At 49.3% G+C, this 16039-nt stretch overlaps 1 protein-coding gene across 2 annotated transcripts; it reads right to left on the reverse strand.

Annotated features, from left to right (window-relative positions):
* Nucleotides 1-2456: 2456 nt before the first annotated feature.
* On the reverse strand, nt 2457-14008 carry Lep (leptin). Of its 2 annotated transcripts, none has more exons than XM_051151842.1 (3): nt 13867-14008; nt 4691-4862; nt 2457-3031 (listed from the first exon to the last, which is right to left on the reverse strand). In XM_051151842.1, the coding sequence occupies exons 2-3, from the start codon at nt 4832-4834 to the stop codon at nt 2675-2677; spliced, it is 501 nt and encodes a 166-aa protein (XP_051007799.1). In that variant the 5' UTR covers nt 4835-4862; nt 13867-14008; the 3' UTR covers nt 2457-2674. The 2 variants fall into 2 exon arrangements, with proteins under 2 accessions (XP_051007799.1, XP_051007798.1); XM_051151841.1 differs by having other exon boundaries at nt 2457-3034; nt 13867-14006.
* Nucleotides 14009-16039: the final 2031 nt, after the last annotated feature.

Here is a 16039-nt window from a genome sequence, read left to right on the forward strand (position 1 = left end):
AGAAAACAAAGCAAAAAAACCCAAAAAACAAAAAACCAATCATTTTTGCATAGGGGAAGTTTCACAATCTTGGCCGGAGCCATAGTGCAGGGTTTTCTGAGCAAAAGGCTCAGGACATTACAGCTTAATGAGGTGGCCAAGGTGACATATCATGGACCCCAGACAATCAGAAACTAGTCACAAGCCTCTGCTCCAGACTGTGGCACTTGGGACTCTTCCAATATCCACTTTTGTGGCCCATAAAGTCCTTTCAGCTGTTCCCTTTCTAGTCCATTCTTCTTCGTCAGCCGTCGCTGTCATTTCCCTCCCCACCAACCAACCTTCCAATAAAGCGACATCCTTCTAGTAGGAACCTCACATCCCTCACCTCCTCTAAAATCCACCTCGAATTTCTCTCTTTTAGTCAGCACCCCAAACCTGACCCAGGGGACCTCCAGAGGGTATTAGCTGGCTGGAGGATACACTTCAGGGCTGAGGATCTGGTCTCTAGTCTGGTCCTGCCATCTGTTTGCCATTATAGTTTTAGGTGTAGCTAAAACATCTCTTAACAGAAAATCCAAGATCCAAAATCCAAAGTGTTTTTTGTTGTTGTTGTTGTTGTTGTTTGTTTTTGTTTTGATGCCACAAGTAGAAAATTCCACACCGTGAAAACCTCTTTCATGCAAACAACATTATTTAAAAGCACTGTATAAAAATTACCTTCGAGCAGTGTGTATACGGTGTTATGAAATATAAATGAACTTCATGTTTATACTTGGGTCCCCCCTCCCCCCCCCGATATCTCATTATATATGCTCAAATATACCTAAGCCTGAAAAGACTCTAAAATCCAAAGCCTTCTAGTCCCAAGCATTTTGGATAAGGGGAACTCAACTTGTATCTTCCTGTTTTTATGACCATAGCTATCCCATGTCGGTACTACAATAGCAGTGGATGCTAATGTGCCCTGAAAAGTATGCAAATGCTATAGCGTGCAGGCTGGATTACCCTAGGCACCGTCCCCTCAGCTCGGGTTGCTGCCCATCCATTGCAGGCAGCACTGTACTTTCAGCTGTGTGGGGGGCTGTGGTGAAGTATCCACCCTGGCACGCCATTGAGGAGGGTCTTACCGCAGGGACTGGAGCACCCCCCACCCCCCCCCCCCCGATTTTCATGTTTATTTGGTGAGCTTCTCCAGCTCACAGCACCAGTCAGGGCTGAGCACAAAGCAGCGCTCAGTCTTAAAGTATATTGCTTTTTTTGATCAAGTTTTCCTTGCATTGATCTGCCACCCACAGTGTGATGGTGACATAAGGGTGCAGGGTGGTGGAAAAACCCAAGACCCTTTGCTCATCTTCCTCGCCTGACCTCCAGCCCGAAGGGCAGTGGTGACAGCCTGGCCTGGGGCCCTGGCAATTTCCTCAGCAGTGCTGGCCCAGGGCGCAGGACCATCTGCTAAATGATTTCTCATTCCCACTGGAACAAAACTCCCCAAGAATGGGTGGGGAGTATGGTTTTACTTTGGATGAACCAATCGGATGAGAACCACATATTGACATGCAAACACCTACTGAAACCCACTGTGAGATCAACCCAAGATAACTTTAGAAGGCCACACCAGGAACCTTTTTCTTGGGGGGGTCACTGTCTCAATTGGGGGCCTTCACTCCCTGAGCTCAGCAGTAAGCCAACAAATGGCTTGTAGCTTTAGCCCCCTCTAAGGGTGCTTAGTACACTTCAGATGTCGCTGGAAGAGTCAACTCCTCCGCTTCTTTCACAAAACCACACTAGGTGGCTGCAGAAGGTGAGAAAATTGCCCTACCCTTTCAGAAAAGCCTACCACATATATGTTATTCGGAGAATACATTCTGGATCCTTCTCCCTCCCACTAACACATACCCTACCCCCAGGTGCACATAGATACATATTACACTTGACAAAATTCATCTTCTTCTTGATAATAACCTAGCCTATGCTTCAGGCAATGCCACTGCAAAAGTGTTTGCATAAAGTCAGTCACAATAGAAACAACACTAGTCACCAGAGGACAAACTTGAGAGCCACCTCAGCCAGGTCTTGCTTGGAGGATCCCAAACTCCCAGTCACTCAAAAGAGGGTTGCCTCAGGCAGACCCATCAATGGGATTGAAAACAGCACCCTCATGAGCCTCCTTAATCCTGCACTGACCCCAAAGCCTAAAAAAGCTGATGCTCTGCCTCAGATTCGTCCAAAGGAAAATGCAGAATAAATAAATAAGTGTGTCCGACGTGTACTGCTTGGGAGTTTCCAGCTGTGTGTGGATGCAGCCTTCATGGTGCTCCCGAAGACTCTGAGACAATCCGAAGGCTCTACCGACTCCGTCCTCACATCCCCTGGGCCGCAGGGAAGAGTGCTCTGAGAGGGGCGTGGAACTGGGAAGGGGGCGGGACGGTTCTTATCTATACTTGCTGAAGAACCGTGAGGATCAACTCTGCAGACTGGCCCCTCCTAGTTAGCTCGTGGAGCCCGTGCACGTCTGTCTTTAGTCAAGCGTTGTGGAGTCATGTCTTTGGAAGGGTGGTCTAGAGGAGTGAGGGAAGTGGACGGAGTCCTGGAGGAGCCGTGTGCACATGTGGCTCTCTTCTTCTGAAGACGCCTGGAAGCCAAGCTTTCTTCCCTCAACATGATCCCTGGGAGGCTGGTGGTCCCTGACATCTCAGCATTCGGGGCTAAGGTCCAGCTGTCGAAGAATGTCCTGCAGAGATCCCTGCAGCCTGCTCAGAGCCACCACCTCTGTGGAGTAGAGCGAGGCTTCCAGGACACCGCCCAGGCTCTCCAGCTTCTGCAGGCCGCTGGTCTGAGGCGGGGAGCAGCTCTTGGAGGAGGCCAGCAGATGGAGAAGGTCCCGGAGGTTCTCTAGGTCGTTAGCTATTTGCAGCACATTTCGGGAAGGCAGGCTGGTGAGGATCTGTTGGTAGACAGCCAGAGTCTGGTCCATCTTGGACAAGCTCAGGATGGGGTGAAGCCCTGGAATGAAGTCCAGGCCAGCGACCCTGTGCTTGGCGGAAACCGACTGCTGTGCAGGAGGAAGAGGAACAACAGGTGCTCAGCAAGTGGCAGGGAGATCAGTCTCCAAGGCCCACATCATGTCCATGAGCCTGGGCTGCCTCCCTCCTGTGGTCTGCTGATGGCTGAGCCACCTAGCTGGTCTCCCAGACTCCTCCTGTTCACTCCTAGCCACCCCGCCCTTCACTTCTGGCTAATCTCGGGAAACTCCTTTCTCCAAACAGCATCTGTGAAGAACCCTGCCTCTCTATTCCTTATACTCACTCCAGCCCCTACCCTTGTTAGATCACTCCCTCCTAGTCATATTCTTATGGCGTCTCTCTCATTAGGGTCACAGTCATGGCCGCTCCCCTGGTGAAGGGTTTCTCTCATTGCTACCCATGTTTGGGTAGTTGGGTCTCCCAAGGAGTGGTTTTGAAAGATAGTGAAAATTAACCCCCATGAAATGTACAAGTCTCTTATTGTAAGCTCTCCTTGATTCTGGATGTCTAACTTCTCCTGGGCTGCCAAGGCCACTGTTAAGGCATCTTCACTGACCAGGAGACATAGAAGTCTCCAGACGGCTCTGCCAGAGCCACGTTTCACTGTAACCAGCTTAAGCCAGCCTCAGAACAACCTGGTGGATACCGTATAATGTTACCGCCATCAAGACGGTAAAAATCAAAGTTTCAAAAACACCAACGAACTTGCTTAGCATCTTACAGATGGAAAGCACACGAGGGGAAGATACACATAGCACAGAGACATCTGGGGAAATGGCTGAAGATATAGGCTGTTGGCGACTGCACAGAGGGCTGGCTGGGAGGGAGGGAAAGCTTGCTTTCTGTGGGACTTAGAAAAGAGGGTGAGCAACAGGCAGGAGAAATGGGAGCTGAAAACTGTTAGAACCCCCCAATGGTCCTTCTGCCGGGTGGAGATACTGCTGGAAATCTGGGTACCTGTCAATGGGACACCATGGCCTTTGCGGTTTCCTATGGTCCTGTAAACTAGGATCCAAGGAAGTAGTTTCAGGGAGGAGGGAGAGTGAGAGGGGCAGAAACAGAGTGCCAAGGAAGAGGGGAGATAGTGGTCTGTGGAGCAGGGAGGAACCAAGGACCTGCCAAGCCTCATGTGTGTGTACATGTGCATCCAACCACCAAGGGCTGGGTTTCCTGTGGCAGAGTAAAAATGGGCGGCTTTCTGCTATCACAGAATCTTTTCTTTTGTTTTTCGAGACAGGGCCTCTCTGTGTTAGTCTTGGCTGTCCTGGACTCTCTTTGTAGACCAGGCTGGCCTTGAACTCACAGCGATCTGCCTGCCTCTGTCTCTGCTTCTGCTTCTGCCTCCCGAGTGCTGGGATTAAAGGCGTCCGCCACCACCACCACCGCCAGGCCTTATCACAGAGTCTTAATTAAGGCATCTTAGAATTAGAACCATGCAACACACAGGAGCACAGCTGAGCAGTCTAGGTGCCGGATTTAGGGTTGAAACCACTCAACTCTGGGTTCCAGCAGGCAGTGGGGGCATGAACCATAACCCAGAAAGAATGGACACCCTAGGCTTATAACGCTTCGGCTTCCAGGATGGTGCCTGCCACTCAGAAGGCACTCAAGGTGTTCCTCAGACTCTCTGGCTCTGGCCTCACTCCACCTTCGTCCCTCCCAACCCCATCCCTGAGTCTCCCTACCGTGTGTGAAATGTCATTGATCCTGGTAACAATGGTCTTGATGAGAGTTTTGGTGTCATCCTGGACTTTCTGGATAGGCACAGCTTGAACACAGGACAGGTAGGACCAAAGCCACAGGAATCGGCACAGGGGTCTCCAGCACATTTTCCTCCCTGGGATCTTCTTCCAGGACCTGGGAACAGAAGGAATGACAGCTTTCAAGGGCCGTGTAAATCCACCCATTGGTACTGCTGCCTGCCACACTGCTGTAGCTAGCTACCATCTCCTCAGAGACAATTCACTGCGGAACCTAGACTAATGAAATGCGCACCCTTGGGAACATTATTGACAGTTCAATAAAACCACAATGATGTGTCCTGTAGGTCACGGAGCAATACTTGTCAAATGTGTATGGTGATGATGGGGGCTTTATTGCATACTTCAAGGGAAAGAGAGCCAACTGCTAAGGTCCGGTTGAACGTAGTTGTTTACTCAGTGTGTGTTCAGGTATATCCGACAACCACCTGAAACTCCACCTTTCCCCCTATAACCTACCTATCTCTGACTTTTCATGAAGATCAAATTAGCTAACGCATATGAAAGAGCTGGGGCGTGGTGTGGGGAGTTTGTGAAGTGCATGGCTACCTTGGCCCTCCCCATCTCCCCAACCCCCTCTTTCTCCCCCTCGCCCAGCCCTGGTACCCATGCTGCAGCAGCCTGTTGCTGCCTGTTGTGGCCTTCACTACTGATTTATAACTTCCTCTCCCAATGGGACCCTGAATCCAAGCAGCATTTCTCTAAAAGTCAGACACAGTGCACCAAGGACGGACGACGCTTCTTAACCGCCCCCCCCCCCCCCAGCGTCTCAGTGTAACAGGAGAGACAGACAAGCAAGGAGGTTGTGTCAAGGCAGGAAGATGGAACTTAACAAGCGGACAAGGGTAAGACATCTGCAGGAGACCAGAGTGGGTTGGCAATGGCTCTCATTGTAGACCGAGAAGGGGCTGGAAGAACAGAACACAGTTGCCACAATTGGCCAAGAGACCAGAAGTGCAAAAGTGTGGGAGCGGGGGAGAGCACAGGGTATTCACTTAGAACACTGGGAATTTTCAGTCACGAAACCCTGAGTTTTAAAAAATTAACATTAGGCATATTCTTGATTAAGAAACACAGGTTTGATGAGATGCAGGAGGCAAAAAGGTAATAACCTTAAATGTATGCAAGCCTGTAGCCAGGGAGCCATGCTAAAAGTTTGCGTGTGGGCTTGAATAATAAAGCTATTCATAAACATTAGGATGAAGAGTGTGGAGAGATGACAGAAAAGCCAACTTTCCCTTTTTCTGTTCTTCCTCATCTGGGTCTTGGTGAGGACAGGAAATGCAGTTGTGATATCTGTATCACTCACCTTCTGGCAGTACAGCAAAGTGAGCAATCTGCCTATATATTATTTATAGTGCTTGCTTAAAGGTATACTTCTTTTTAATCTGAATTTTACAGGCGAGAAAACAAACGAGGCTTGCAACGATGAGCCAAGCTTTCTCCAAAGTCAAAAAAGTTAAATCACAGGCTGGGATGTGCGAAGAAGGGCAGATTGAAACAGCAACACCCGTGCCCCCCAGCCCCCACCTCCCCACCCCCACCTCCCCACCCCCCCACCCCCCACCTCCACCTCCCCACCTCCCCTCCCCACCTCCCCCCCCTTCCACCCCGCCCCCACCCCCTGCACCGCTTCACTCTGCAAGGTTTCAGCTACCTGTGGTCATCTGTGATCCAAAAGTACTAAGTGGAAAGTTCCAGAAATGATTGATTTATAAGCTCTCGAATACTACTACCATGCTGAGTGGTGTTATGACGTCTTGTAGTGTGTCATCCTGCCCCTCCTGGAGTGTGAATCAGCCCTCATGCAGGGTGTCCACACTGTATGTATTACTCTCCCCTGAGTCACTTAGCTGCTTAGTTATCAGATCAACTGTCGTGGAACCACAGTGTTCTATTTCTATTAATCTTTATCTGATTTAATAACGGCCCTAAAGCAAGAGGTGTGATTCGAGGAGAGACGAATTTGAGTCCTAGGGGTCCATGATCCAAGGCGTATGAGGGCTAACAGAGTATAAGCAGCGTGGTATTCTCACAAGTTTCAGGAGTCCGCTGGAAGGCATGGACCATACTCTCCACAGACCATTGGCTGCTAACTGATCTCCCCTGTTTAGTTCCCTGAATCCCCAATGAAGGAAGCAGCTATAATAGTCAGGCCTCAGGGTTTAACTGCAGGCTCTGTTTTTTTGTTGTTGTTGCTTGCTTGTTTGTTTTCTATGTACCTCTGGGCAGAATAGTTAACTTCCCAAAGTATCTGGTCCTATCAGTAAACTGGAGCTAATACTAGCACTGGCCCCAAAGAGACAAGGAGATGAATGTTTTAATATCCCTGCCTATCTTGGCTTGTGCCTGGCTCAGGGTTGAGGGAGTAAATGCCAGCTACTTAAAAATTATTGTAATTACTGGGCAGAGCTTGAAATGCTTAGGGCAACAGCACCTGCAGCTGACCGTGTCAAGCCCTTGGCCCGCTGCCTCCTACAGGCATTCCCAACTAGGCACCCAATGCTTGTGGATCCCCCCTCCCCCCAACCCCCTGCCCCCCTGCTCCTGCACACCCCCACCCCGCAGCTCAGGATTGTGCAGCACCCATTTCTAAGATTTATGTGCTGATGACACCCTCTTTCCTTTCAAAATTTACTGCCATATTAACTGTGGTCATATCATTGCTGTCTTCACTTAATGGTCGCCCTGTACTATCAGGACCGGACAAGCAGGTTTACAAGCCCTCTCTCAGCGCGCATAGGATGCCTGGGTGGATGCTGGCAGTAAATCACAGTGCTTTGAAAACATGGGACTGAGATGCTGTTGCTAAGTAAACATGCCTAAAAACGATAGGCCAGGCTTCTACCACACACATCAGGGGCCACGGGTCATGGTGAGAACTGAGTGCCCTAACGGCATGTAACATGTAACATGCTTACACATCGCACACACACAAACACAAACACACCAACACACATAGCCACATCGTGGAGACTGCTAGCCTCTCCCAGTGTCTTATTTTCCTTTTCTTTCCCAGTTGAAGATACTCCCAAGTCCTAAGGGAGGTACGTGACCATGGAACACAGCAGCTGCACTTGCCAGCCTCTATCATTAGATACAGTTATACAGCCAAATGCTGATGGATTAACTAGAAGCAGAAGAGCCATGTGGCAGCTCTCAACTCTGTTTATGGTAGCCCATGAATGCCTGTAATTTTAGCATTTGTGAGGCTGAGGCAGGAAAATTTCATGTAGATGCCAGGCCAGCCTGGAGTTCAGAGCAAAACCTTGTCTCAATAAGTAAATAGTAAGCAAAAATGGTGCCCTTCTATGGTAAGAATGTGTGTCTTTACTTGCAATGAAAGGAGGAACATTTAAGTAGATGCAATGTCTTGTTTAACTCTGAGGAGACTAGCTGATGTCCAGTTAGAACTGGAGGTTGGTTGGAGCTCAGGGGAAAGCAGACATGGATATAATTCCAGGAAGTGGGTGGGCAGGGAGAAAAGTTATAGGCATCTGCCTGGCCACAAAGCCTTTTTCTTTCTAGAAGTTTCTGAAGTGTTCTAAAAGCACGCAAGAGTTTCTTTAATAGCCTAAGCGCTGGCAGAGGAGTTGCTAAAATGTTGATGCAGTACACTGCGTCCTTCACTTCTGAGGACTAGTTGCAGCAGAGCCTGCAAAGAAGAGGAGACAGTGCAGGAGGAAGGGGCACTGATAGGCTACCTCCGCACCCTGAACTTCTGTTTTACACTCAGGACATTGCACTTGATAGCTCTTCTGCAGGCTGCCTGCCTTCCCCTTCCATGTAGGCCATGGCATGCTCCTCTTTCTCTGCCGTGGGCACACTGCAGCGATTTAAAGAACAGAGAGGGAGGGGCCCTTAGGCAACTCCCAGGCGGAGACAGGTCTTCAGAAAACAGGCTCAAGACTGGTGCAAGAGGCTTGTAGGGCTGAGCCATCAGCCTGTGTGTTTCCCCTGTCTGATCTCACCTGGATCCTGGAGAGAGAGCCCCTCCCCTCCCAGTTAGGTGATTTTTTTTTTCCAACTATATCCTTACAGGGCGGTTCTATATTCCCACCTCCCACCTTGATCTGCAGACGAGATCACACCCTAATTCCCCCAAGACACTGGTAGCCTCAGGTGTGAGTGCTCTCGCCTTCCTTCTGTCCAGGGGACTGGGCAGACCCTTCAGGACAAAATGGGTGGGAATGGGCACAACTGAATGCTTCTCTAGGTCCAACCCAGAAGGCAGTAGCGCCTAGGTCGGACCATCCACTGCCTCTGTGTAATGATGGCGGGAATTTTGGCAACTGGGGGAACACGGGATGGCAGGGGCATCTTCTGGCCAAGGCTGTCATCCTTGGGCTGGGCCTCGCCTCCTCTGGTTGACCAGAGATTAGCAAGAGACCCAGAGGGCACTCTCTTTTTTTTATTCTTCTCTTCTTCAGCCATCAGATATTTATAGACTTTTTTTCCCCCGATAGTCTTTGGGCATGCTACTATGAATTAAATTCAGATAATGTTTGCCTAAGGAGCACATGAAAATATCTGGGAAATGCAAATCAAAACCACAGTGAGATATCATCTCACCTCAGAATGGCTTTTGTCACAAAGACAAAAGATAGCAGAACCTGGGGACAGGGTAGGGAGAAACGGAATGCTCATGCATTGCTAATGAGACTGCAAATGACTGCAGCCCCTCTGCAAAACTGTGGAGATGCCGCCGCTGCTGAAAACTAAAAATAGAACTGCCTTATGATCCAGCAACCCTGTTCCTAGCCATGTACCCAGGGAAAAGAAGCCAGTATGTCAAAGAGATAGTCTGCTTCCATGTTTATAGCCAAGATATGGAACCAGTCTCAGTACCTGTTGAGGCATGAATGAGTAAACGAAATGTGCCACACAGCAACAAAGAAAGAGTGTGCACCATAAAATGAATGAAATACTGCCATCATGGTAACATGAGTGGAATTGGAGGACATTGTGCTGAGAATAACAATTTGCAGAACGGCTGAGGAGTGTGGCGAGGGAGAAGAGGGTGGCTGCTGCCGAGCACATGGGATATTGGATAGGAAGTATTTATTGGGGCTGGAGAGATGTCTCAGTGGTTAAGAGAGCATACTGCTCGCTATTCCAGAGGATCGGAGTTCAGGTCTCATGCACGTCAAGTTGCTCACAGCTGGTAGCTGTAGACCCAGAGAGACCTACAGGTTCTACAGGAAGAACCAGCCTTCATAGGCGGGTCTAACTCACACACACACACTCTCTCTATCTACTCTTAAAAATAACAAAAGTGGGGGGCCGGAGAGATGGCTCAGAGGTTAAGAGCTTTGACTGCTCTTCCAGAGGTCCTGACTTTAATTCCCAGCAACCACATAGTGGCTTACAATCATCTATAACGTGATCTAATGCCCTCTTCTGGCATGCAAGCATACATGCAGGCATAATACATAATAAATAAGTGAAAATTAATGAATAAATCTTTAAAAAAATAACAAAAGTGGTTTTTATTACATTTGTTTCTTTAAATCTTTAATTTTTACATACATTTAGTGTGTGTGTGTGTGTGTATGTGTGTGTGTGTGTGTTTTATCCTCTGAGACATCTCTTCCACCTTCTCAATATTGATTTTATAGTAGGTAAAATGATTTTATCTATTCATTTATTTTGGGTTTTCAAGACAGGGTTTCTCTGTGTAGCTTTGGCTGTCCTGGACTCCCTTTGTAGACCATGCTGGCCTTGAACTCAGCGCGATCTGCCTGCCTCTGCTTCCCTGAGCTGGTGTGCACCACCACACCAGGCTCTATTAGCTATTTTGAATTGTCCAATTAATTGTGGTCCATAGCTATCTTACTGAACTACAGAGTATCAGAAAGCATTTCTCCTGGGATGGCAAGATAGCTCAGTGGATAAAGTTAGGTATTAGCAAGACTGGTGCCTGAATCTTATCCCTGGGACCTAAATGCTGGACCCAAAAGTTGTCTTTTGACCTTCACATGTACTCTGTGGTACATGTGTGCCTCCCCAACCCACACTAAATAGACAAACAAACAAATAAACAAGGACTAGTGAGAAGTCTCAGAGGGTAAAGGCACTTTCTCCCAAACCTGACTATCTGACATCAGTTCCCATGACCCATATGGTAGAAGGGATCAGCTGATTCCTGCAAGTTGTCTTCTGACTTCCACACATGTGCCATGGCACTCTTACACACACACACACACTTTTTTTTTTTAAACATTTGCCCTTGCTGCAGGTGAGACTCTTGGGGATTTCAGTTCATTCTTCAAATGTTGGCCACAGTATGCAATTTGAAAATCACCAAGCTTAGCAGGAACAATTTTCTCTTTTCTGCAACCAAGGGCCGTGCTTGAGAAATCATGCTGACATTCTTAGCTGGTAGGCACAGTGTGGGTGAGGGGGCTGTATTCTTTTCATTCCCACTAGGGAAAGCAAATAGATTTCAACTCCTGCGTCAACTATGATCAATTTTCAGTGGCTCCCTGGAGCACTGTTGGAAGGAAGCTACACACACACACACACACACACACACACACACACACACACACACAGAGAGAGAGAGAGAGAGAGAGAATATCTGTTAGTGACACCAGCATTTGGCTCAGCATGTACCAAAGGCCTGACACAGAGCAGGTGCTTATTCAGTTTTTAATTAAATGAATAAGTAAAGTATTCCCCATCCTTGATCTCCATTGGATGACCAGGCTAACCTGTCCCTAAGGTGGCTTCCATCTGAAAATCATCTCTGTTTTGAGACACTCTCACACAGCCCAAACTGGCCTTGAACTCGCCATGCCATCCTCTCTGGCCTTGGACTCTTGCTGCTCCTGCCTCTGCCTTCGTAGGGCTGAGATTACAGGTGTGGCCTGCCACTTTAGAACCCACTTTTACTCCACAGAAACGGCTATGAAGCTGTCTTAGAATGCCTCCGTGGCCGGCTTTCTCTTCCTCCAGCACGTTGGCTGGCCTCGCATCTCTTCTGTATCCCCAGCTTCTCCATAGGTCTGGTTCCCTTCAGCTTTCTGATCTCTGCTCTGTGTGGACTGTCTTTCCTAGTGACTCCCTACCATAGCCCCATCCCAGCACTCTGGGTGCCCTGTCTTTGCCAGGGGACCCATGCCGAGCCCCTCCTCCCTGCTTTGTGGCTCCCCTGCAGAGCTCTGTGGTGCTCCAGAGTGCAAACACACTATGCACACAGGTAGGGAGCGAGCCTATAGGTTAGGTGAAATGTCAGCACAGACATGATTGTAGATTCAGAGAGCTCACAGACAGCAGGAGAGATGGGAACATGCAGTTTGTCTGCTGTCACATGGGGAACAAGTGCAAAGGTGCCTTGTGTGTCTGCCTTTCTGTACAACCTAACCTCTGTGGTTCCTGGAGGCAGCTGCATGGACAGAGAGGAATTTTAAGGCTGTGTCCATGGGCTAGAATCTGCAGTGACACACGTACCACAAGAATTTCATGTTCCTAGAGACCCTGCCCTATCTCCCTGTCTCCCATTCGCCTCTAGGGGGGTGTAGGCTGGGGTGCAACCAGGACTGATGCTCTGCAACCGAAAGTCTTATCAGGCAGTCATCTCTGCATCCCACATGGGTCACTCAGACACGCAAGGCATCTGCCTGGGGCTGATGGACAAGAATTCATTGCAACTTCCCTGGCTCTGTCCTTGGCTCTTTGAGCTTTTTCCTGGAATACAGGGGGAGGAAAATATTTCCCCCAGATACTAAGAAGAGCTTGTTATTTTGGGTATAAGATGTACCAACTATGAGAAGGATGCTCCTTTAGCCAATATGGACATGTTCCTTCCCCTCAACCCAGTGTCCTAGAGTGCATAAAGGAAAAGACCAGACAGAATCTGTGGTGGTGGGGGTGGGGTGGGGGTGCTTCTCTTCATGCCTTAAGGAAATACATGATCACTGTGGTCCTCTCACTCCGAGGAAAACGAGATGGCTCTTAGACATTCCTTATTTAAAGTTTGGCTCTATGTACCATACAGACCAGAAGAGGGTTGTCTATGCTCCCTCAGCCACAGCCGACTGCTGCCCGTCAAGATCTCTACAAAGAATATGACTCTCACTACCGAAAGTCCATTCCACCTTGCAGAGGGCACCCAGAGAGCCTGCGTTCCGGGATGGTGCCACCAAGGCCCCGCCCTCTCTCTACGTCTCCTGAATACCATGCTTCCAATAGAAATGGCTCAATTGCCTTGGCCTCTCCCAAGCAGTGTTCCACACAAAGCAGCATGGTCTCCGACCATATCTAAGGCACCACTTTTCCCAGTAAGACAGAGATGAGTGTACGGGCATCACATCGGAAACCAAGTCTAAAGGAACCCCATAGGGAAAGAAAGCTGAAGGAGCCGCAGGCTGGGGCCTCAGGCTGGCAATGTGCATTTAACCGTTTTGGGCAGAAATGCCTAACAGTAAAAAAACATGCAAGTTACAAGTCTTCCCCATGACTTGCTGTTCTGTTCCCAGGAGGCAGGCTATACATGAAGAAGATAATTTGGATGCCTTTGAGGGTAGGTGTGGTGAGTCTTGCCCCACCCCCCATTTTTTGCCAGTGTGTGTGGGGGCGGGGGGCGGCGGCGCGGATTTGGGTTCTTCTTGATAATTTTTCTACCCACCTCTGCTCAACAGTTTTAGAATTGGGTAGGCCTCCTCAGTCAAGACCCTCACTGGAAAATAAATTCTTACAGAAAGCAAGGCTGTATCTGGCCTGCAAGAACCCGGAAAGCACGTGGCTGCATCCCTGCACGTCTAGCTGTTTTTTTTTCATACGGCAGGTGTGGGATCTGTTATCTCAGCTTCCTAACCATCTCAAATCCGCAGACCAAACACAGTCTTGGAGTCCTGACTGCCTCTGCAGGAGCAGGTTGGTGCCCTGTGGGCCCAGCCAGGAATCTGATGCTCCTCAGCTCCCAGCCGCCTTCCCTCTCTGTCTAGACTCTCAGTGCAAAGCTACTTAGTTCAGCACCAAGCGGTCCACATTACCTCCTTCTTGCCTCAGTTTCTCTGGGTTCCAGAGTTGGGTGGGGTGCTATGGTGTGCCAAGAAGGATTGTCGGAGAAGGACAGAGTAGCGCGCCCAGGGTCTTACCTTGCAGCTGCTGGCACGGGGATTCCTCCGGGGCTCCATGCCTGTCTGCCCCTCTTATAGCTAGCTGCCCCAGTGCCACTTGCGCAACTGCCGGGCCAGCCCGACTCCCTGCGAGCGCCAACTCCCGCCCCACTCCGCGGGGCAACGATGGCGGCGGCGGTGGCCTGGAGCTCAATGCATGAGCCCGAGCCCCTGCTGTGGGCGCCTCGAGATAGGATTTCAGCCACGCCTCAAGTGCAAGTTTGGGGGCGCCTGGTACGACCCAGCAATCCTCGAGGTTGCGCCAGCGACTACTGCGCAGTGTGGTTTAAGGACCGGTCCCTTGGGATGACTGCTTCTAGCACCGCGGGGAGCAGCCGGGGCGGCTTGTTACAGGCTTAGGGACAGGCCAGAGAGCAAGGACTCCCACCCGCTGCCTCTTCCGATGGCTCTGTATGCTCAACCTGGAGGCTTAGAGGGGGGAACCAGGTCCCACACTCAGGGTGGGTCGTCTTCCTTTGGTACCCAAAAGACACTCGTTGTATGAGATATCTGCCTTTACGACGACACAGAATGCACCTGCTTCGAAGGTTGCAAATGTTTAGGGATGCTTTGGACCAGTCACAGGAGCAGGTGACAGGAGCCTGTCCTGGATCAAACAATGTTTTCTTCCTTAGGGCAGGAGCATCGTTGGGTTCCCATTGGGAAGAAACAGGTATGGGGGAGTTGAGCTTCGTGTCTTAAAACCCCAGCCAGCTGTAAAGGATTAGAGATGACTAGGGGCCCAGGTGAACCATGGAGCAGGCCTATTGAGGTCACTCCAACTGAAAACAATTTTCACCCTCAGAACCAAAGAGTAGAAGGACACTGACTACTCCCAAATCCAGACTGCCCTGGTTTGGTATCACCCACAAAATAGGAATGATTTTTTTTTTTTTTTTTTTACGTTATTAAATAGCTGGGGAACAAACAAGAATAGTTGTGATGTGAAAAGTTTAAGAACTTTACATTTTAGTGTCTGCAAATAAAATTATAAATTAGGCCAGCAAAACAAATATATATATATATATGTCTTATTTTCTCTTGTGTAAGTACCTACAGGTTAGCCTTCATTTTCCTCTTGTCCTACAAAGCAGAAATTGTTTGCCAACCTGCAAACTATGAAGCACGCGTGCGCACCCCACGCACGCATGCGCACACGCACGCACGCTCTGGCTTCGCCTGGCTCTCGGTCCTACCTGCCTCTCTATGAGGGTGCCTGGCGGCTGGTCCCTCCCCTCTGCCCACAGAGGCTTTCTTGACTATGGACAGAGAACAGGGGCCTCTGATGTTTACTCTTGAAGTCCTGGTCCTCTTCACAGTACCAACACCTTGTAGGTGCCCAGGAAAGATGTGCTGGGGTGAATCCCAGGTTACCATGTGCCACACAGCCACTGACAGCTGCGTGCACTTCAGTGTGAGCATTCTTCTGGATTTGAGGCACTGTGTGTGTGTGTGTGTGTGTGTGTGTGTGTGTGTGTGTGTGTGTGTGTGTGACTTTATTTTTAGACTTGAAAAAAAAATACATTTGTCGTGAGGATGTGAAAGAAACTAGGAAAACCAGGTTCCGTGAGGGTACTGTGGGCAACCATCGTATTGCATTTGAGACTTCCTAGTGGAAGCATGTGCCTCAAGACAGCCCGTTCTGTGAGGCAATAGGTTACTTTATTTATCGCTGTACCCAAGTTTAAGAGCTCAGTGCCTACCTAGCACAAAGCTAAAACATCTTCGGTTTATTCTTTGACAATTCCATACAGGTAAACAATGCATGTTGATCATATGCACCCCAACTTCCCCGTCCCTAAGACACTCCCAACACACCTGCTTCCTTTCATGCCCTAGAGGGGGGTCATATTGGGATGTTGACTGATCTTATTGGCTTGATCTCACATAGGTTGGCATGGGTGACCGTGGCTGCAGTAAGTTCATGAGTGCAATGGCCACATCATGTTCAGAAGATGGCACTGCTCTTCCTCATCCTCCGGCTCTTACATTCTCTTCACTCTTCATCTCCTCTTCTGTAATGTTCCCTGAGTGTGGGGAGGGAAAGTTGATCCCATTGGGGGCTCAGCATTCATTCTTAGCATTTTAACCAGTTATGAGTCTGTATTAACCACTGACCACTTCGGGGGGGGGGGGGGGGGGGGAGAGAGAG

This window comes from Acomys russatus, chromosome 10, assembly GCF_903995435.1.
Source record: "Acomys russatus chromosome 10, mAcoRus1.1, whole genome shotgun sequence".
NCBI classification, from domain to species: domain Eukaryota; kingdom Metazoa; phylum Chordata; class Mammalia; order Rodentia; family Muridae; genus Acomys; species Acomys russatus.